This window comes from Heterodontus francisci, chromosome 17, assembly GCF_036365525.1.
Source record: "Heterodontus francisci isolate sHetFra1 chromosome 17, sHetFra1.hap1, whole genome shotgun sequence".
Classification (NCBI taxonomy): domain Eukaryota; kingdom Metazoa; phylum Chordata; class Chondrichthyes; order Heterodontiformes; family Heterodontidae; genus Heterodontus; species Heterodontus francisci.
Genome location: NC_090387.1, coordinates 27,330,894 through 27,354,478, shown reverse-complemented (window position 1 = coordinate 27,354,478; position 23,585 = coordinate 27,330,894). Strand labels below are relative to the sequence as shown.

Below are 23,585 nucleotides of genomic sequence, written 5' to 3'. Positions count from 1 at the left end.
CTGTATGTACCATGTCCAGCAGTATAGAGGTCTACAAAATAACCAATAAAAGACAAAAATGCTTCATTTTTGTTAGAGGTTCTTTACCATCTACCTAAACAGGCAGATGTGGCCTTAATTTAGTGTATCATCTATCTAGCAGTCACCTATACTGGCTTAGATTATTAGCTCAAATTCCTTGTATGAAGATCTAATACAAAAACTTGTGAATCAGAGTCATGAGTGCTGCCAACTGAGGAACAGCAGAAAGCATTCCCATTTACATTTCTGGAATTCACTATAATATTAATTCTATGTTTTTCAGACTTATATTCATATCATAGACAGAAAAACAAAGAAGGCTCTACCCACAAAGTTCTACACGGATGCGCTAGTGGTTTACCATCATGTCAACGCGTATGAGGAAGACAACCATATTGTGTTCGATATTATTGCGTATGAAGACAACAGTTTGTATGAAATGTTCTACTTAGCAAACATGATGTTGTCTGACAGTGAATTTGAAGCACAAGGCAAAAGCTTCAGTCTTCCATCTTGCAAAAGATTTATAATTCCCCTGGAGCATAACAAGGTAAAAGTTCAGCCATTTTCCTGCAATAAATTAGGATTGTACAGAAGGCTCAGTCATAGAACTTGGAGATCAATCAAACAGTTCCCAAAGTCCATGTGCCAATTATTCTCAGTAACTACACTGGATTCCAGTCCAGCAAAATGGGATGTTTCTTTGCTGAAAACTTAAAAGATCAATGCGAAAGCAACTCCAACATGACCACATTGAGGCTTCATTGTGCAAAACTGTTCCAAATTGAAAATCTCTCTTGGGCTTTGAAATTCGTTGAACACTATCTTTTTTGGGGGAGTGGGGTTGCTTGTGCTCTTCAAGGTGAGGGAGGGATGTCACTGCCAGGACCAGAATTCTCAGGCCTCGCCAAGGTCAGGAACGGAGACAGACAAGACCCGAAAATACCAGCGCTGGCTGCTGTACTGGTTTCCCGACCCCTTTCCCAGCGTCAGCCATTTTTACCGAGGTGGACTCGGGGCCAGCAGGGCTCTCCGCCCACCCCACCCCACCCCACCCCATGAGGCAGGTAGCCAATTAGGCTCATTAAGAGCCTTGTTAACGATAGTAAAAGGAGGCAGACTGGGATTTTCCAGTTGGCCTCCAGTTTCCTGACATGATGGGGGCAATTTAACTGCCAGGAGGCGAGCACACAGTGGCAGGTTGAGGGAACCAGCACTCCAGGCAGGCTTACAGGCCTTCCTGCTTGCCTGGGTGCGGGTGCAGCCAAAGGCCACCCTATAAAGGGATTCAGCAACCCCACACCCACCCGCTCCTCTGACTTACCCCTACCCCCACCAAGCTTTTTCTGTTTATGTTTGAACAAGTTGGTGAGAGGGCACCTCCATGTTGAACCCACCTCTCAGTTACTTACCTTTTACTGCAGTTTACTGCTCCTCTCAAGCGAAAAGGCCTCTGATTGGCCTCGAGCTTTGAGAGCTTGCTGCTGCCCTTAATTGGACAGGGAATCTGTCTCTACGCCAATTAAGGGCAGTGTCTGTGAAAATCCCAAAGAGTGACTTTTCCCCTCCCAAGGGGCAGTTCAGGGCCCAGAAACAGTCCCGACTCCTGTCTCCTGTCCTAGAAGGGAAAATTCAGTCCCAGCAGTGAAACACTGTTGGGGTCGACTTTAACATGGAGTGGGAGTCAGGCCAGCAGGGGGAGAGCAAGTGCGAAGCGTACTCCCTGCTCTTATTTAAATTTGACCAGCAAGTTTCCTCCCCAATCATATCAGCAACAAGAAACCCACATATTTTCTGGACATAATTTCCAGCAGGCCTTCAAAGTGTTCGAGAGGTTATTAAGTGTTCGGATTCCATCTTCTACTGAGGATTCTATTGTGTGATTAAAAGTCAGTGTGGTAAAATTCACCAAGGCCTGTTCTCATTCTGGCCCCAAAAGTATCCCAGCGGATCGACAGAAATTGGTCCTCAGTCCTCATCTGAGTAATTGTACAGGCAGCTCACCCTGGAGGAAATGTCAGTTTTCAGCTGGCTATCTTGCAGGCAGTGGCCCTCAGGTAAGTTCTAGCAGGGGGAGATTGGAGCAGGGGAGCACTTCTGCTTCTCCTGGTTTGACAGTGTTATTTTGAAAACAAAATTTTAATATTTACTTCGAAGGCTGAAGTGGCCATTGAAGAAGCCTGAGTGAGGTAGGCCCCAAATGCCTACGCCAATCATCAGTGACTAATTTCTCAAAAGGATTTTTTAACAGTGCTTGCCCCCTAATTTGAATATTTAAGGAGCCGAACACAAAAGTTGCCCTATACACTCACCTTATTTGTCAGTTTATTGATATTGTCATTCAAAACTGTGAAAAAATGGTCTTCCTTGGTGCTTTAATCAGTAAAGGCACTGCACTGAGTGGTATTGGCCCAATCAGATGAAGAAGGTATCAGATTTGACTCCTGGAGTATGTGGTGTTCATCAGTCTCAGCTGGGGCTGGATGGTGCATTGGGCCTTCCTAATCCTGCTGTAGTGAAGGAAATGCTTGTGATTGCTATCCTGTGACCCACGACTGAAAATTATACATGTGTAGACTTCAGGTGAGCACAGTTGAGTAGCCTCTTGATGCTCACCATTCAGGCTATTCTATGGAATATGATTCTGGGATCAGCTACTTAACTTTGGTGCTGTGGCGTAAGGGGAGAAAATGGGGGGAAAACCCTATTTTAAGTGTTTTGTTACCTTTATAGGATGGAGAGTTGGGCACAAACATTGTCAGACACGTGGAGACAGTTGCATACGCACTGAAGGAGAAGGATGGATACGTGTACTGCAAGCCAGAAGTGTTGTTTGAAGGTAACGAAAATAACTTGCTTTTATATAGTGTCTTTGATATAGTAAAGTATCCCAAGGCACATCACAGAGCTGTTATCAAATAAAATTTGACACTGAACCAAGGAGATATTCGGACAAATGATCAAAAGTTTGGATAGAAAGAGAGGTTTTAAGGAACATCTTAAAAAAGGAAAAGAGGGATAGAGAGACCAAGAGTTTTAGGGAGGGACTTCCAGGGCTTAGGGCCTCGACAGCTGAAGGCACAGCCACCAATGATGGAGTAATTAAAATTAGGGATGCACAAGAGGCTATAATTGGAGGAGCACAGAGATCTTGGAGGGTTGTAGGGCTGGAGGAGATTTCAGAGATAGTGAGGGGTGAGGCCATGGGAAGATTTGAAAACAAAGATGAGAATTTTAAAATCGAGGCATTGCTTAACTGCAGGCCAAAGTAGGTCAGCGAGCACAGGGGTGATAGGTGAATGGGACTTGGTGTGAATTAAGAGATGGACAGCAGAGTTTTGGATGAGTTTAAGTTTATGGAAGATAGGAGACTGGCTAGAAGTGCGTTGGGAAAGTCAAGTTTAGATCTAACAAAGGCGTGGGTGAGGGTTTCAGCAGCAGGTGATGAGGCCGGGAAAGAATTGGGCAAAGTTAAAGAGGTGAAAATAAGCAGTCTTAGTGATGGTGTGGATATGTGATCGGAAGGTCATCTCGGTGTCACATACAACACTAAGATTGCCAACAGTCTAATTCAGCTTCAGACAGTTGCCAGGGAGAGGGATGGTAGAGAATGGAGTTCACGGCAGGGACCGAAGACAATGGCTTCAGTCTTCCCAGTATTTCACTGGAGGAAATAACTGCTCATCCAGTACTGGATATCAAACAAGCAGCAAGATGATTTAGAGACAGTGGAGGAATTGAGAGAGGTGGCGGTGGTGAGGTAGAGCCGTGTGTCGTCAGTGTATATGTGTGGAACCTGACGTGTTTTCAGATGATGTCACTGAGGGGAAGCATTGTCATGATGGTGCTTCCATTATTAACATTTTGTGAGGACTCATGTTTAAAGATGGTGGAAATTGTTTCATTTGAAAGACTGAAGAGATGCTGGATTTGTTCTTTTTTAAGGCATTTTGGATTTAAAAAAAAATCACTTACTGGAAGAGACAATGAAGAGTTATATAAACATAAGGAGCCTTGCTGGCTATTGGAGGTGTTTACAGAGAAGTCACATGCCTAGGTTTTGGTTGTCAGGAGTTTTGGCTTTCTGTTTTTGGGGCTTGGTTTTTGAATGTCAATTAATGTGTAGCCTGCGAAGCGAGAAGCCACCTAACTCATCCTTTTCTACCTGTTTTGGAAAATCTTCTGAGAATCCATTGTGATAGCTGAGACCACTGATGCACTAATTCTCCCAAAAAGCCTGCAAGACTACGTCTTGATGTCTGCTGAACAGAACTGCTCCAGAAAGATCCCAGTGGCAACCATCTATGTGTACCTGGATACCAGACCAACGGCCATCTGGAACATTCCATATCTTATCCTTTTTCCTCAAGAACTGACAATAACTTGGCCAAAGTATTTTGTTAAGTTGAGCTCTGCAGAGTCAGTTTTTTCTTTTTTCTTTAACCGGTGTGTGCAAGGTTACTTTAGAAGGGTAGGTATTTATACTTTCATATTTCAAACTGTGTGTTAATAAGCTTTGCATCTTCATTGGATAAGTCGTTTTATAATAAATCAATAATCTTGTTGTTTAGTAAAGAAACCTGGCTAGTGGATTTTTATTCAGAAGCTAATATAAAGTATATTATTGGCCATACTGGTAACTGGGTAAAATATTTAATCATATGTTGTGACCAGTGGAGTAGTGGAACTAGAGAAGGTCAGTGCATTCCTCCAACCTCAGTCGTAACAGCATCTAGATGAGAAATAGGAGGCAGCCAAAGATAGATCCTTGGGGGCACCAGAGGTAACAGCTCAGTAGCAGCAAGAGAAGCTGTTGCAGGTGATTTGCTAGCTATGCTTGGAGAAATAGAAATAGAACCAGGTGAGTGTACTCCCACCCAGCTGGATGACAGAGGAGAGGCATTGGAGGAGATTGTGTGATCAACCATGTTATAGGTCAAGAAGGACGGGGAGGGATAGTTTACCACAGTCACTGTCGCATAGAATGTGACTTTGATAGGAGCCATTTTGGCACTGTGGAAAGGTAACTTAAATGAAAGTCAGTATTCTCATGATCTTAAATATTATGGGAGAGAAAATTACTCACAAAGCCAGAAGTGCAATACATTTACAAGTTCCTATGAGCCTTATAATTACGAACTTGTAAATTGCTGTAAGAGATAAGAAGTACTAATTAAACCCTCAGCCTTCCTCAATATCCAAGAGTTTACTCTCATCATAATAGACAGAACATTATAATGAAAAATTAATATCAGGATTAACTATCAAAAAGTTACAGAAAGAAAGGCAACAACATAAAAATGTATAATTGTAAAGAAACTCAGAAGGCTATACTAATTTCATGCTGACCCAAATGCAAATTTATGATTCTGGCAGGTGTATAATGAGTTGTTGAGCTGGTGCACAGTTTCACCCTAGCATAAAGTGACAGGGTATGGCCAAATATCAATGTCATTGAGTTAATCTAAGTAGGAAGGTTTCAGGTTTTAGGCCCTTTTAAGACTTCAGCACGTAATCGATGCTGACACTTCAGGGCTGGTAGTCAGAGCTGCTGTCCTTTGTTCTGGTCTCCAGGTGACAATATTCAAAGAAGGTAAGCAAATTTTTCCAACGTCATGGCTAACATTTTTCCTTCAACCATCAACACCAAAAATGGATTAACTCATGCAGTTAGGGAAAATGACTGCCATAACAGTAGTGACTGAATCTCAGAGCTGTTTGTCACGTGCTTGAAATTATTGTAGATGTGATAATACACTGTATAAATGCAAGTTCTTTCTTCTCTGCTCAGTCTCACGAGCATTCCAGATGTTAGCTAAACAATTGAAGAGAGGTAGAACACTAAGGCAAGGCACAGGGAAGGAAAGTGAGTTGGCAAGTTAACATATTTACAAGCAGGCAGTTATGGAGCAGCATTGAGGCTACAAATCAGCTATCTCCCTGCTCTTCAAGCACAATAATACACAGAAAGATACAATAGCATGAAACATAAAGCAACATAAAATTTAGACTTAGCCATTCATCTGTATGCTCAAAGATTCATTATTATTAAAGGTTTATTTACTGAATAACTCAACCATAAAAATTGATTCAAAATAAAGCAAATTAATTTTGCAACATATTTCTTTGTTTTCCAGGAATAGAGCTTCCTCGAATAAATTATGATTACAATGGCAAGAAGTACAGATACATTTATGCATCTAAAGTTCAGTGGCGACCAATCCCGACAAAGGTACATTATTAAAGGTATACATGAGATGGACAAAGGGAAAATGGAGAATGCAAGTCTTTGAGTTACTTGTGGTTTCTTCACAAATGGCTATAATTTTTGCTTTTCACAAATGGGATCATTTTGAAGCCATCTGTGCCATGAAGAATCTATGTTGAATTTGTCTTTCTCCCTGCATTAAGTTTTTCATAAGGTAATGAATGACCATCTGCAACTGCAAGCACTGCAGATAAGGTTGCCCTTTACTTACCTGTCTCAGCAGGGTCCAAGGAGATCTAATTGTAAAGGGTTGATTTATCTTTATGGGAGAATTATGGGTTTGCTTGGAAGTTGATTGCCCATTCTGTGTGAATGTTGGTTGGTAAGCTAACCAGTTCTGGGGTGGTGGAACAATCTTCATTCACTGGCATCATGGAGTGAGTCCATATTTTTCTATCTTGGCAGCACATGTAAGAATACTTGGATTGGATGTTCATAATAAACTTCATAGATGTCTAAATTTTGATACTGCAAAGAATTATCCCAAAGAGCCCAATATTTTTGCCATTGAATTATATTATCTATCATTTGGTCTGGCTACCATAAGGGAAGTTACAGGGGATGATTTATTTTCTTGGGTGCAAAACAGGTTCTATTCTAGTTTTCACTGCTTTAAGATCCACCAGAATTATAATTATAATGCAGTTTTTGTGTCTAACCTTATTTGCATAACAATTCATAATTCCAGGTGCTGGTTCTACACCGGTAGGAGACAGAAATTGTATGTAAGTCAATGTGAAAGAAACAGGTTCAATTAGAGGCCCAGATGGGTACCTTTTTATTCCTCCAGACCCCAGGAGGAGAGCCACATTCTCCCATGCCCCAGACTTCAACCTCCTCTCCCATAAGACCCTCACCAAACCCTCTTCCCTGTACCTATCTTCATGCTGGACAGTCCAAGGGCCATCTGATCTTTCAGAGGCTGGCAGCCACTTCCCAGCCATTTCCTTCTTGGAACAAGAAGTGGATCAGTGGTGTGAAGCCTGGGAGTTAAATTTGCTCCAGTCTTCCTGCCCATCCCCACCCCCCCATCCCACTGCAACCAAACTCATAGCTGCTCAAATATGAATACAATAGAGTCCTAGAGTTTTACAATGAATCTGTAATCTTTTCTGACAACATTTTAGAGCCTTAAAATGCTTGATAATATGAGGAATTTTCTTTAGATGCTAATATTTGTATTGCTTTCTTGGTATTGTTGCATTTAAAGGGTGTTCATTTTTTTGAGGGGGGGAGCTAAACCTTTAACTTGTATTGCATATTCTGTGTATCCATGTACCAGGCATTAGCAAACTGTGATTAGATTATATGTCTGTGTGCAGAGTTTGTCCAGTCCAGTTACTCTGGACTAATAGACTGCAGGAGTTGGGGATCTGAATTTTCTTTCTTATTTTGCTGAAGTATTTTTTCGCGGTCAGGTTTATTCATTTGATATGGAAATTGACTGTCTTGTTAGGGTTACATTTCCACTCCTCGCTGTTGTAAATATTTAAAAAATCTTCTTCCAGATAATTAAATGTGACATTCAGACCAGAAGCTGCCTTGAGTGGATGGAAGAACATTGCTGGCCAGCAGAGCCAGTGTTCGTCAAAGCTCCCGATGCCAAAGATGAGGATGATGGTAAGGGTTCCTTAACCCTAAGAAACTCAACAATGGCAGCAGTTAATACAGTATTGGAGAGGTTTCTTGATAAGTTTAAAGGTAGAAAAGCTCAAACTCTACAGTCTATAAAGATGGTGGACGGGGGAGGGGGTTGAGCTGATCCAAGTACATTAAATATTAAATGGTATACTTAAATTACAGCCAGAATATTACTTGAAATTAAACTAGGAAAGTAGGGCCAGTGAACCAAAATTTGAATTAATGAATTTTAAACAGATACCAGGAAGAGCGTGGAATAATTTGTTGGGCAGTGTAGCAAGTGAACACAGCAACAGAAGAGACGTTTAAAATGTCACTGGGCAATGGTAGAGTTAGAATGGGTGATTTCAACAGTCGGCCACCTGTTTCTCGTTAAAACCTGGCTACCAGCAGTTGAAAATATGGTGGGGACCTTGTGCTCTCCTGAATAAACTTCCAGGCAAGCCTTTAAAAGGACATCCAACACTCCTCCCTGAAGTAGGCAGGAGCCTGCTTAACTATAGAAAACAGGCTTCGATAGCAGTTATGGAACCCTGAATGCAACTTTCAAAGAGAAATGGATAAGGCATGCACAGGGCATGACTGTCCCAGTTTCTCCAGACATTCAGAGATCCAACCAATGGGCCTTAAAGAAACTGCTAGAGGCCTCCCCAAAAAGGTAATTTTTTGGGGTTTTTTGAAAATACTTTTGTGGGACCACAAAAATCTTCTGGCCTACTGTTCCCCTCTCCCCCATCCCAACAGGCCTGATGTACCGGCAGTGCAGTAGCGGGAAAACTTTCCTCCTGAACAGACAAATGAGCTTTAGTGGAATGCTGTATGGTGCCAGCAGCTCACCAAAAAAAAGTTGTTAAGGAGGTCTTAACCAGAAAGTGCTTTGGATCACCCAACTGCCTCATTGGTGGGTACCTCGGATGCACCTCCAATATCATGCCATTTAGTGCCCAACACAAAAACCTCACTCAAAGTTTCCAATGGATCAACTGTTTTCTTAGCTGAAATAACTACTTCGCTCCTTTCTCAAAATGTTTAATGCACTTTCATTCTGAATTGTTTCCACAATCAATCAAATGTTACTCCATTATTTAAGAAGGGAGGGAGGAAGAGACCAGATAATTACAGAACTGTCAGTTTAACATCAATTGTGAGGAAGTTACTGGAATCTAACATCAGAAACAGAGTGGCTGAGCACTTGGACAAGTATCAGCTGATCAGAGACTCAGTATGAATTTGTGAAAGTTAGGCCATACCTGATGAGGCTAGTTGACTTTTTTGAGGAAGTCACCAGCATGGTGGAAAGAAGAGTATCTATGTATGTTGTTAATATGGACTTCCAATAGGCATATTACAAGGTCCTGCACAAGAGATTATTGGCAATAACGAGAGTGCACAGAACTGGAGGAAAGCTTGTGACATGGGTTGGTAATTGGTTGGGAGGTAGGAGGCAGCGAGTAAGAATAAAGGTTTCGTTCTTCAATTGGCAGGATGTGACAAGTAGTGTTCCTCAAGGATCTGTGCTGGGGCCTCAGCTTTGCACCACTTTTATTAATGACTTGGATGAAGTAATAAACACTTGTATATCCAAGTTTGCAGATAGCACTAAGTTAGGAGGCATGGTATTTGTATTGATGGGAACAATAAGTCAGAAAGTGACAGGACAGTCGAAGTAAGTGGACAAACCAATGATATGTGGAGTTCAATGTGGGGAAGTGTGTGGTCATCCACAGCAAGTCTCAAAGACAAATCGGAATGTTTTCTTAATGGTGAGAGACTAAGAACTGTGGAGGAGCAAAGGGATTTGGGTGTCCATGAACACCAATCACTGAAAGCTAGTGCATAGGTACAAAAAGTAATCAAAAGGGCTAATAATGGAACTCTGTCCTAGCTCAGGGTGGTTGGAATTTAAAAGTGAGGAAGTGATGTTTCAATTGTACAGAGCCTTGGTCATACTGTGTTCAATTTTGGGGACAGACCTCAGAAAAGAGAGCTTGGCCTTGGAAAGGGATACAGCACAGAATCAGTCTTAAGGGATCAAATTATAAAGACTGATTTTATAAACTTGGCTTGTATTTCTTGAGTTTAGATGGTTGAGGGGTGATCTAATTGACAAAGTAAGTAGCATGAATTCTCGCTCAGCGGAGTACTGCTTTGACAGAGTATTTAACTCAGAAAATTTGGTGAATGAGGGAATTCGGCACAGTGAGGGGGGAGGTGCTGTTCTGGTCTTTCACAAAACAAAGAGTGAGGAAGCGGGAAACAGCAAGACCTGGTGAGTAGCTGGTAAGTGTTTCTAGATAAGTAAAGGCATGGCAGTGAACTTCATCCCTGTGGAATGCACCTCTTGTGCCATGTGGGATATCCTGGACATATAACGCCCTTGACGACCACATGTGTAGGAAGTGTCACCAGCTAGAGCAGCTTGACCTCTGGCTTTCAGAGCTTGAACAGCAACTGGAATCACCACGAGCCATTTGTGAAGCTGAGAGCTTCGTGGATAGCACATTTCTGGAGGTGGTTACCCCACAGCTTAAAAATGTGCGGGCAGAGGACAAGGAGGACCAGGCAGGCAGGGCAGGGACCCCCGGAATGCATCTCATTCACCAACCAGCATTCAGCTCTGGATACTGGTGAGAGTGATGTCTCCTCTGGGGAGTGCAGACAGAGCCAAGCCCATGGTACCGTGGGTGGCTCAGCTGCACAGGGGAGGGGTGGGGAGGATGAAGAGTGGAAGAGCAATAGTGGTAGGGGATTCAATGGTGAGGGGAACAGACAGGTGCTTCTGCAGCCGCAGACGTGACTCCAGGATGGTATGTTGCCTCCCTGGTGCCAGGGTCAAGGATGTCAGTGAGTGGACATTCTGAGCAGGAGGGTGAACAGCCAGAGGTCGGGGTTCATGTCAGTACCAATGACATAGGCAGAAAGAGGGATGAGATCCTGTAGACAGAGTTTAGGGAACAAGGGGAGAGATTGAAAAGCAGGACCTCAAAGGTTGTTTTTTTAAATTCATTCATGGGATGTGAGTGTCGCTGGCTAGTCCAGCATTTATTGCCCATCCCAATTTGCCCTTGAGAAGGTGATGGTGAGCCGCCTTCTTGAACCGCTGCAGTCCATGTGGGGTAGGTACACCCATAGTGCTGTTAGGAAGGGAGTTGCAGGATTTTGACCCAGTGACAGTGAAGGAATGGTGATATAGTTCCAAGTCAGGATGGTGTGTGGCTTGGAGGGGAACTTGCAGGTGGTGGTGTTCCCATGCATCTGCTGCCCTTGTCCTTCTTGGTGGTAGAGGTCATGGGTTTGGAAGGTGCTGTCTAAGGAGCCTTATGATTGAAGGAAGATCATTGATGGAGTAGCTGACAATGGTCAGGCCGAGGACACTACCCTGAGGAACTCCTGCAGTGATGTCCTGGAGCTGAGATGATTGACCTCCAACAACCACCACCATCTTCCTTTGTGCTAGGTATGACTCCAACCAGTGGAGTGTTTTCTCCCTGATTCCCAGATCTCCAGATTACTCCATTAATCTCCAGATTACTCCCGGTGCCACGTGCTAGTGAATACAAAAATAGGAATCTGATCTGATAGATCTGATAAATACGTGACTGGAGGGATGGTGCAGGTGGAGGGACTTAAAATTCTTGAGGCATTAGGACTGCTTCTGGGGAGGTGGGACCTGTACAAGACAGACTGGTATCACTTCAACAGGATGGGAACAATCTGCTCACAGGGGGTTTAAACTAGCTTGGCAGGGAAATGGGAACCTGAGAGGAGATTCAGAAGGGAGAAAACTTATAAGCGTGTTTGGAAGGCATAGGAAACAGAGACTAGAAAATAGACAATGAGGGAGTTTGGCATAAATGGTATATACTTCATTGCAAGAAATCTAGGGAATACGGCAGATGAGCTGAGAGCACAGATTGACACATCAGATAATGATATTATAGCCATTACTGAGACATGCCTGAAAGAAGATCAGGTATGACAGCTCAACATTCCTGGTTACAAGATTTCCGGACGAGATAGAGAAGGGGCTAAAAAGCAGGGGAGTCATGATATTGATTATAGAAACAATTATAGCAATGAGGAGATACAATATGGTAGAAGGATCATCAAATAAGGTCATATGGATTTAACTGAAGAACAAGAAAGAGGTAAACACAGTACTGGGAGTGCACAATAGACCCCCAAACAGTCAGAGGGAGATAGAAGAGCAAATATGTAGGCAAACCTCTGAGAAGTGCAAAAACAATAGGGCAGTAATACTGGAGGATGTCAACTACCTTAATATTAACTGGGATAGAATTAGTGTGAAAGGCATAGAGAGAGCAGAATTCTTCAAATGCATTCAGGAAAACTATTTTTTGCCAGTACTTAACAAGCCCAACAATAGAAGGGACAGTTCTGAACTTAATTTTAGGGAATGAAGCGGGGCAGGTGGAAGGGGGGTCAGTTGCGGAGCACTTTGATCGAAGTAATCAGAATTCATTTTAGGGTAGTTATGGAAAGGGGCAAAGATAGAATAGGAATAAACATTCTCAATTGGGGAAAAGCTGATTTTACTACATTTTAAGATGCGGTTTAGTTAAACTGGACCGGAAACAGCTACTTGAAGGTAAATCAATGCCAGATCAGTGGGACTCATTCAAGGAAGAGATAGTGAGGGTTTAGAGCAAATTCTCTTATAGGTAAAGGTTGGGACTAACAAATCCAGAGCCCCCGGATGTCAAGAGTTTTAAAGGAAAGGAGAAAGGAAAAAAGGAAAGCTGATGACAGGGCTCAATACTGCAGAAAACCTAGAGGAGTATAAAAAATGTAGGGGTGAAATTAAAAAGGAAATTAGGAAATGAAAAAATATTGTAAAAGTGATGTCAAGTAAAATCAAGGAAAACTCAAAGATTTTTTATAAATACATAAAGAGCAAGAGGATAACTAAAGAAAGAGTAGGGCCTATAAGGGATCATAAGGATAACCTGTGTATGGAGGCAGAGGACATTGGTATGGTTCTTCATGAATATTTTGCATCTGTTTTCACAAAACAGAGGGAGGATACAGACGTTGCAATGAGGGAGGAGGAGTGTGAAATATTCAAATGAACAGGGTGACAGAGGAAGTATTAAGGAGTTTGACATCTTTGAAAGTAGATAAATCCCCAGTCCTGGATGAAATGTATCCTAGGCTGTTAAGGGAAGCAAAAGAAGAAATAGCAGAGGCTTTGACCATCATTTTACAAGTGTGGTGCCAGAGGACTAGTGAACAGCTAATGCACCATTGTTTAAAAAGGGAGAAAGGGATAGACCAACTAATTATAGGCCAGTCAGCCTAATCTCGGTGATGGGAAAGTTATTGGAAAAATTCTAAGGGACAGGATAACTCTTCATTTGGAAGGATACAGGTTAATCAAAGACAGTCAGCACGGATTTGTTAAGGTCTGACTAACATGATCAAATTTTTTGTGGAGGTAACAAGGAGGGTCAATGAAGGTAGTACATTTGATGTAGTCAATATAGATTTTAGCAAGGTTTTTGACACGGACCCACATGGCAGACTGGTCACAAAAGTAAAAACCCATGGGATCCAAGGCAAAGTGGCAAGTTAGATCCCAAATTGGCTCAGAGGCAGGAAGTAAAGGGTGATGATCGATGGGTGTTTTTGCGACTGGAAGGCTGTTTCCAGTTGGATTCCACAGGGCTCAGTACAGGGTCCCTTGCTTTTTATGGTATATATCAATGATTTGGACTTGAATGAGGGGGCATGATTAAGAAGTTTGCAGACAATACAAAAATTGGCTGTGTGGTTGATAATGAAGAAGAAAGATGTAGACTGCAGGAAGATATCAATGGACTGGTCAGGTGAGCGAAACAGTGGTAAATAGAGTTCAATCCTGAGAAGTGTGAAAATGCATTTGGGGAAGGCTAACAAAGCAGGAGAATATGCAATAAATGATAGAATACTGAGAAGTAGAGAGGAACAGAGGGACCTTGGAGTGCATGTCCACAGATCCCTGAAGGTGGCTGGACAGGTAGATAAGGTGGTCAAACAGGCATGCGGGATACTTGCCTTTATTAGCTGTGGCATAGAATATAAGTGCTAGGAGGATATGCTGGAATTGTATGAAACATTAGTTAGGCCGTAGCTGGAGTACTGCATGCAGTTCTGGTTACCACACTATAGGAAAGATATGATTGCACTGCAGAAGGTGTAGAGGAGATTTACGAGGATGTTGTCCAGACTAGAGAATTTTAGTTAAGAGGAAAGATTGGATAGGCAAGGATTGTTTTCTTTGGAACAGAGGAGGCTAAGGGGAGACCTAATCGAAGTGTGAAAAATTACGAAGGGTCTAGATAGAGTGGATAGGAAGGCCCTGTTCCCTTTGGTTGACGGGTCCATAACTAAGTGGCATGGATTTAGGCTAAAAGGTAGAAGGTTTAGAGGGGATTCAAGGGGAAATGTTTTCACCTAGAGGGTGGTGGGGATCTGGAACTCACTGCCTGAAAGGGTAGAAGAGGCAGAAAACCTCGTAACATTTAGAAAGTACTCGGATATGCATTTGAAGTGCCATAAGGATAAGTCCAAGGGCCTCAACTATTTACTATCTATATTAATGGCTTAGAGGAAGGGACAGAGTGTAGTGTATCCAAATTTGCTGACAATACAAAAATAGGTGGGAAGGCATGTTGTGATGAGGACACAAAGAATCTGCAAAGGGATATAGATAGGTTAAGTGAGTGGGCAAAAACTTGGCAGACCGTGTTCAATGTGGGAAAGTGTGAGGTATTCCACTTTGGTAGGAAGAATAAAAAGGCAGATTATTATTTAGATGGAGAAAAACTACAAAATACTGCAGTACAGATGGATCTGGGTGTTCTTGTGCATGAAACACAAAAGGTTAGCATGCAGGTGCAGCAAGTAATTAGGAAGGCAAGTGGAATTTTGGCCTTTATTGCTAGGGGGTTAGAGTTTAGAAATAGGAAAGTCTTGTTACAACTGAACAGGGTGTTGCTGAGGCCACACCTGGAGTACTGCGTACAGTTTTGGTCCCCTTATTTAAAGAAGGATATACTAGCATTAAAGGCAGTTCAGAAAAGGTTCACTAGGCTGCTTCCTGGGATGAAGGGGTTGTCTTATCAAGAACGGCTAAACGGGTTAGGCCTTTATTCATTGGAGTTTAGAAGAATGAGAAGTGATCTTATAGAAACATATAAGATTTTAAGGGAGTTTGACAGGGCAGATGTTGAGAATATGTTTCCAATGGTGGGGAAATCTCGAACTAGGGGACATAGTTACCGAATAAGGGGTCACACATTTAAAACTGAGATGCGAAGGAATTTCTTCTCTCAGAGGGTGATGAATCTCTGGAATTCTCTGCCTCAGAGAGTTGTGGAGACTAGGTCACTAAATGTATTTAAGGAGGAGGTAGATAGATTTTTGAAATCTCAGGGAGTTGAGGGTTAGACGGAGCAGGCCCAAAAGAGGAGTTGAGGCCTGGGACAGATCAGCCATGATCTTATTGAATGGCAGGGCAGGCTTGAGGGGCTGAATGGCCTACTCCTACTCCTGCTCCTATTTCTTATGTTCTTATGTTCTTATAACCTACAAGGCTACAGACCAAGAGCTGGAAAGTGGGATTAGGCTGGGTGGTCACTTGTAGGCCAGCATGGACGCAATGGGCTGAATGGCCTCCTTCCATGCTGTAAATTTCTATCATTCTATGATTCTATTTCAAATGATTTCGGGTTTCAATATGGTAGATACTGAGAAACTATTTTTTCTAGTGAGGGAATCCAGAACAAGGGACACAATCTAAAAAGTTAGAGCTAGGCCAATCAGGAGTGAAAATAGGAAGCACTTTCACTAAGGGATTCGTGGAAATCTGAAATGTACACCCCCTCCAAAAATCTGTGAATGTTGGGTCAATTGAAAATTTTAAGACTGTATTTGATAGATTTTTATTAGCCAGGAATATCAAGGGATTATGGAACAAAGGTAAGTAAATGGAGTTGAGATATAAATCAGCCATGATCTAATTGAATGGTGGAGCTGCCTTGAGCGGCCTACTCTTGTTCCTATGTCCCCGACTGCTTATTTCTCTCTATTATGCTAGTTCCGTGTCATTGGGCTAGACTAGCACTGGGATCTTTCAGAAACATTAACTGTAGTTAGGTTATAAAAGTTTAATTTTAAAGTTTAAAGTTACAATAATTGCTGGAACAACCCTTTGTCTGGCTGTTCAATGATAAATAACCTGAGTTGTATGAATTGAGCCCCTGATTTTTTTTTAGTTTTCTCACTGTTGAGAATTGAGTCCTTGCTGTTGCCATTACGATACCATTTTCCATTCCACTTCAGTCAGACTGCATCGCCCAATCAGTGTATCATTTAGCTAACCTATTTTTAAAATGCATCCGCATCTTCTTACGGCTAGTTATGAAATTCTTTTGATTTTCTTGCATAATAATTGATGTTTGAGTTAAAGCATCTATTTACTTTATAAGTAAAACAGAAAATGCTGGAAATACTCGCCAGGGCAGGCAGCATCTGTGGAGAGAGAAAGAGTTAATATTTCTGATTGATGACCTTTCATCAGAACTGGAAAAAGTTAGAGATACAACAGGTTTTAAGCAAGTACAGAGGCAGGGGATGTAGGGAAGGGGAAAAGAACAAAAGGAAAGGTCTGTGATAAGGTGGAAGGCAGGAGAGATTAACTGACAAAAGGGATGATAGTGGAAGGCATAAAGGTTTTATAATGGAACCAATAAACTAACTAAAGATGGGTCTAGCGGAGCGGTAAATGGCAACAACAGAACCATTATCTGCTGTTTGAAAAATGGGAGTGGTGGTTATGATTACTTTACATTTGGCAAGTCAGAACTACATTCACAGGTTGTGGTTATGTGAAGAATTTGGAGTCATAGTCAGTTAACAGAGTTGTGAAGGGCAATTAAGTTAGCAGAACAAGTGGAATTTAGTTATCATTTAGTATGTTGCCTACACTGGCAAAACTCTATAGATTACTACATTAAATAGTATTCACTATACGAGTTTAAGGGTGTATTAATATTACAACTGTGGTCCCTAGTATTAAGTAATCAACTTCACACTTTTGCTGCAATTACAATATGAATGCAGCATGAATCTGGATTCAGGGCCTGACCTGGCACTGCGGGAAAGTGGCATGAGATTCTCCTACACTTAAAAGTCACCTTCCCTCCCTCTGTACTTGTTTAAAACCTGTTGCATCTCTAATTTTTCCCAGCTCTGATGAAAGGCCATCAATCAGAAATGTTAACTCTTTTTCTCTTCCTCAGATGCTGCCTGACCAGCTGAGTATTTCCAGCATTTTCTGTTTTAATTATGCACTACACAGATTTAGTGTCAGTGTGCAGCTAAAACTACTTTGCACTGACACTAAACTTGATGTAAAAATATATTTTTGAAAGATTATTACGTGGACAGAAAGCTTACATTTGGAATACATTTTTCAGGTGTCCTACTTTCTTCCATCATTTCTACCGATGCCAAGAAATCTTCATTTTTACTTGTACTTGACGCAAAGACTTTCAAAGAGCTGGGCCGTGCTTCAGTTAATGCTGATTTATATCTTGATCTGCATGGCATATTCATTCCTAAAGAGGAGCTGAGTACGAAGCAATAAAAATACATGGACTCTGAAGGAAAGCAGCAGCTGATTACTTCTGTGTCTTTCAATTAAAACAAGTTTGATAACTGGACAGAAACTAATGGAAAGAAGTCTGTGACCCTCACAATTTGCTCTTACTATCTTTTCTGTGTGTTTTTGGAATCAAATTTCAATACAAAATTTAAGCTTGCATAGTGAAGCAATCAAGAGAAGTGTCTGATTTAACTCATCCTCAATTAAGTAATTTAGTGATCAAAGTACAAAGCATTGAGATAGATTAAATATCATAAATGAGTTTTCATAATCACTGATATGTGGACTAGATTTGAGGTCAATTGGTACATTGCGAATGGAGCTGGCTTGATATTTGTGAAGGATTAAAGGTTACAGAGATATTAAAGTACTGTTAACATTTGTAGGGTAAGGATTTTAGTAGGAGATCGAAAGCTCATACAGAAAAGAAACTTATGGAATAATAAGGCTGAATTTTCCAGGCCCCATGGAGATGGGGTTGGAGGCAGGAGGGGTTGGAAAAATAGAAGGGAGCTGAGTCAAGATGGCTCTCCAACACATTCCCGCCACCTGGGGACCTTCTTAGTAGCAAACTGGGATCCGGGTCAGCTGCCTCCTCCATGGAAGCGGGCAGTCAATTTGTCCAATTAAGGCTCTACTCCATTTTGCGTCGGCTCCATGCCGGTGTGGAGGCTGCCAACTCAATCAAGACGGCCTCCCAACAGTAGGCCAGGTGGCCATTGGATCCAGAGCCTTCAAGCCCAAATGACGGAACTGCGAGGATGTTGCAACCGTGGCTGACAATAGTCATACAGAGTGGTTTCCCCTCCACCCTGATGGCCCTATTGGCTTCGGGCCTCTTTATTTTGTTACTTCTATGGAAGCAACCAAGGGCACCTCCATGTTGAGGTACCCTCATGCTCACCCGCATGTCTCGGCAGTGCCCACCTCTCCCAGTGGGGCTGCCAGCCTGACATCGCTGTGGACTCTCTGATTGGGCCCGCAGCCTCAGGAGCCCACCATTAAGGAGGGTTGTGTGGTGAGTGGCTGATGACATGGGCAGGCTCGGGATCCCCATATGGGCCCGCGTCAGGGTTCCGACGCCTGCTGGAAAATCCAGTGCATTGACTCTGGGTGTTGTGAACTTGATGAACTGAATAATCTTGGTCTGGTTTTTCCAAAGTGGTATTATTGACATTTTAAACTCTCTCAGGGACAAAGCATTTGATTCTTTTTTAACATCACTAGAATAAAGATTATTCATCAATATAATCAATACTTTGAAATAAGTCTAAAATTGATGACTGAAATTGCGGATTTGAACTATCCTGCATACGTTTAATCCGGAAGATGAGGCTTAGTTTGAAGTGTGAGGCTGCAACAATTTGAGGATCACCAATGATTACAGAAAGCTACAGAGTAGAGTGCAAAGAAGGAGAAAATAACATTACAGGAGAAAATACAGAAAGGAAAAGATTTTGAGAAAAGCAAGAAATAAAGTAGAAATGAACATAAATGTAATGGAAAGTAGATGGCAAAGGAAGCAGGGGAAAGGATTTTTTTTTTAATTTTAAATTCTCTACTTACAGTGTCACATTCCTCTGCCACTTGAATGTAGTTTGATTTCTAGAAACAAATGACTGAGCTCCTATTCGTAATTATACTGGAGCTGCTCAGTGCAGTGTCAAGATTTGTCACAGAGGTGCTGAGATCATCAGTAAGAATGGCTCTTGTGTAACTAAAGTTTGGTTCAAAGTCATAGTTCATGGCATGTATCGGACTTGCCAAATCAAGTGAACATAATAATAACCAGGTACATAAATGTATTGAAGGTACATTTGGAATACTGCAACATAGGTGGAGCTGCCTGGATTAATTCAGAATTGCCTTGTATAATGATCTAGTTAAGTGTGCACAATGTCTGGTGTGCTGTATATTGTATCAGGAGTAGGGTAGAGGGATCTGCAACTTCGATTTGATAAGGAATGTGTGCAACCTACGCAAACTGAGGAGGAGAAACTTAAATAATCTGATGATGTCCTGATGCTGTCTCAGGCAAGCGATTTTTGCTGACTTTGTTATTAATTTATTATTTTATGACATTGTTCAAGTAGCATGACTTATATGGATTAACAATAAACTATTGCAATCATATGAAATATATTTGTGCAAGTAGCCTATATAGAAAAGAAATCATTTAACATATTTCATTTCCTCTTTCGAATGTGCAAACTTTAAGGTTTTAATGACGTTACAAACGACTGAAGCAAATGAAAAATAAAGTACCGACTCATTTATTTAAAACCCTTAAGTGTGTATGATTAATGCTTGTGTTTTTTTTTGTTCATGGGATGTGGTTGTTTCTAGCTATGCCAGCATTTATTGCCCGTCCCTAATTGCCCTTGAGAAGGTGGAGGTGAGCCGCCTTCTTGAACCGCTGCAGTCCATGTGGGGTAGGTAGACCCACAGTGCTGTGAGGAAGGGAGTTCCAGGATCCTGACCCAGCGACAGTGAAGGAACGGCGATACAGTTCCAAGTCAGGATGGTGTGTGGTTTGGAGGGGAACTTGCAGGTGGTGGTGTTCCCACGCATCTGCTGCCCTTTCCTTTCTAGGTGGTAGAGGTCGCGGGTTTGGAAGGTGCTGTCTAAGGAGCCTTGGTACATTGCTGCAGTGCATCTTGTAGATGGTATACACTGCTGCCACTGTGCATTGGTGTTGGAGGGGTGAATATTTGTAGATGGAGTGCCAATCAAGTGGGCTGCTTTGTCCTGGTTAGCTTCTTAAGTGTTGGAGCTGCACCCATCCAGGCAAGTGGACAGTATTCCGTCACACTCCTGACTTGTGCCTTGTAGATGGTGGATAGGCTTTGGGGAGTCAGTAGGTGAGTTACTCGCCGCAGGATTCCTAGTCTCTGACCTGCTCGGAGCCACAGTATTTATATGGCTATTCCAATTCAGTTTCTGGTCAATGGTAACCCCCCCGCCCCCCAAGATGTTCATAGTGGGGGATTCAGTGATCGTAATGCTATTGAACATCAAGGGGAGATGGTTAGATTCTACCTTGTTTGAGATGGTCATTGCCTGGCACTTGTATGGCACGAATGTTACTTGCTACTTATCAGCCCAAGCCTGGATACTGTCCAGGTCTTGCTGCATTTCTATACGGACTGCTTCAGTATTTGAGGAGTTGCGAATGGTGCTGAACATTGTGCAATCATCGGCGAACATCCCCACTTCTGACCTTATGATTGAAGGAAGGTCATTGATGAAGCAGCTGAAGGTGGTTGGGCTGAGGACACGACCCTGAGGAACTCCTGCAGTGATGTCCTGGGACTGAGATGATTGACCTCCAACAACCACAACCATCTTACTTTGCGCTAGGTACGACTGCAACCAGCGGAGAGTGTTCCCCAATTCCCGCTGACTCCAGTTTTGCTCTGGCTTCTTGATGTCATATTGGATCAAATGCTCCTTGATGCCAAGGGCAGTGACTCTCACCTCACCTCTTGAGTTCAGCTCCTTTGTCCATGTTTGAACCAAAGCTGTTATGAGGTCAGGAGTTGAGTGACACTGGCGGAACCCAAACTGAGCATCACTGAGCAGGTTATTGATGAAAGGTCACTGACCTGCAACATTAACTCTGCTTCTCTCTCCACAGATGCTGTCAGACCTGCTGAGTATTTCCAGCATTTCTTGTTTCTGATCTAACCATGTTTCACTGAAATAAATGGACCTTTAAGCTTAACATACATGTCTCTCCAATGTTGATTGTCAGCACGTTTGAATTTTACATTTGTGCAATTACTGTGGAATGTGGCTGTGTCCTGTTCAAAAGTCTAGCCAAAGTCAATGGAACAACACTGAGGATCATAACTGAAATTCAAACACAAACACAGCTTTACAACATAGGATGGCAGTGTAAGTAATCATCAGTGTTTCATAAGTAAACAAAATATTGTTGCTCTTTCGCAAGACACTAGCAAAAATTGCACAAATCAGTACAGAATCACATGTGCCAAGAAAAGGAAGTTAAAGCAAGATATCAGCACAGATTTTGTTTCCAGTAAAGAAAAAGACAGGTGGTCAAAATGCTGGATAAACAGAGATGTAGGAGTTTAAATACATAATTCTATGTAAGTGTGAGTGTGGGTAAGATAGCACCTCGCTGACTTCAGGATGTCTCGATGTATTTCACAGCCAATGAAGTGCTTTTGAAGTGTGATCACTGTGGAGATGTCGGGAAACACAGGAACAAATTTGCACGCAGCAAGGTTTCACAAAGGAGATAAAGAAGCAGATAGTTTAGTGATGTTGAATGATAAATGCAGGACAATAAGAGAATACCTTACACAACATTCGTGGGGCAGTTTGTTTTAGTATCTGTTGTAAAGGTGCGAAATTTAATAGTAAGATAAGGCACTAAAACTGCTGCAAGTTGCCGTCTCTGAGAATCTTGTGCAGATTGAATATTTTCAGGAGTTGGTACCTTTCTGGGTGCACTCCGGCATGACCTTCTGGGAGGCCGCCTCCTAATTGGCAGCCTCCATGTCTGCTGTCCAATTAAGGACAGCAGGCGGCTTCTTGAGGCTGCAGCCCAATCAGAGGGCCAGTAGTGATGTCCTGCCAGCAGCTCCACCAAGAGAGATGGGCCAAATGCTGGAAAATGGGATTAGAATAGTTAGGTGCTTGATGGCTGGCACAGACACGATGGGCTGAAGGGCCTGTTTCTGTGCTGTATAACTCTATGACTCTATGACTGCTCAGGCAGGCAGGAGGCTGCAAGGAGACCTCAAGATGGAGGTGCCCTCTGAAGAGTTATGATGTTTTTAAAAAATCTGTGTGGCCACAGCTGCCAATCCATCAGTGTGGAGGGGGAACTGCAGCGGTGGGTTCTGGCATCTGCTGCTCCAGAGAGGGGTAGTAAAGCAGGCCTCACTGGCCCCTGGTCTGTTGCTGAGTGACCGCCTCCACAGAGCTGCTGGGCCAGTAGCCGCTGTTGTTGTTCACCTGCCTCCAGCAAGGGAGGAACGTGTTGGCCCAGTGATCCGTCGCCCTAATCTACAAGTTTGCTCGGTCCCGCTTACAACCCACCTAGGCGGGACCATGTGGATTCTGCCCTCTGTGTCCAACTGCATGCTGAGGATAAACAATTATAAATGTAGGTTTGAGTTTTAAAATAAAGGAGTAATTTTAACCTCTAAGTCAACCAGTGGGAAACTAACACAATCAGATCGACTGTCTGTTTTACTCACTGCCCGATTTTACTTTCAGTGGGAAATGGGCAGCCAGTCTGAACTCATCAATTTCCCACTGGGTCAGTTAGGTTAAAATTATCCCTTCGATTGTAATGGTGCATCATGTGTGCTCCATGTTACAGAACAGTGGGAGAACACAGGATGATATAATATCGAAGGGATCTCTGGTTCGAGGTTTAGTAGAACAAAAATAGCAATAAAATAATATTTATAAGTTAGTTTTTTGCTTAAAACATTTGGCCTAAATATTTTATGTTTAGGAAAAGCACATTCAAAATGTCCATGCGACAGATCATGTGAGGAAATTACTTCCTCTTTTGTAGTCATAGTGTAATATCTGGGTTATTAATATCTTGTTCTCATAGTTTGGATGATTCAAACATACTACAAACAGGGCGGAAATTCAACCTTCCTGATTATGACACCCACCTGAAAACTGTAGAGCTACTAACTAGGCTAACCACTGAATCTTTTATCTGCTTTTTGCAGACATGTGTAACATTATAGGTCGGCCTGCAAACCAGCAATAATGATGCCCAACTTCAGCCGACATAGAAAGGGAACCCTTTCATACTGGAATTTAATTACCGCTAAATAAAAAGAAAGCCTTTATTGTTTTCTCTAAGCAATTAATTTTCAATGTGCAAATATTGGACTTGTGCCTAATTCATTTCCATAATTCATACAGACACTTGTACACATCAGCGATTCTTTCCCCTGTCCCCGTGATTTATTAATCAAAACATTTCAACAA

At 42.2% G+C, this 23,585-nt stretch overlaps 1 protein-coding gene across 1 annotated transcript in view; it reads left to right on the top strand.

The window, feature by feature from the left end:
• LOC137378786 (beta,beta-carotene 15,15'-dioxygenase-like) overlaps window positions 1-19,887 on the top strand; it is a 48,942-nt gene extending 29,055 nt beyond the window's left edge. Inside the window, exons 7-11 of the mRNA XM_068049185.1 lie at window positions 305-571; window positions 2,755-2,860; window positions 6,159-6,253; window positions 7,798-7,909; window positions 17,410-19,887. Coding sequence (XP_067905286.1) covers window positions 305-571; window positions 2,755-2,860; window positions 6,159-6,253; window positions 7,798-7,909; window positions 17,410-17,579 — 750 coding nt within the window. The 3' untranslated portion in view covers window positions 17,580-19,887. The remainder of the gene's footprint in view (window positions 1-304; window positions 572-2,754; window positions 2,861-6,158; window positions 6,254-7,797; window positions 7,910-17,409) is intronic.
• Window positions 19,888-23,585: the final 3,698 nt, after the last annotated feature.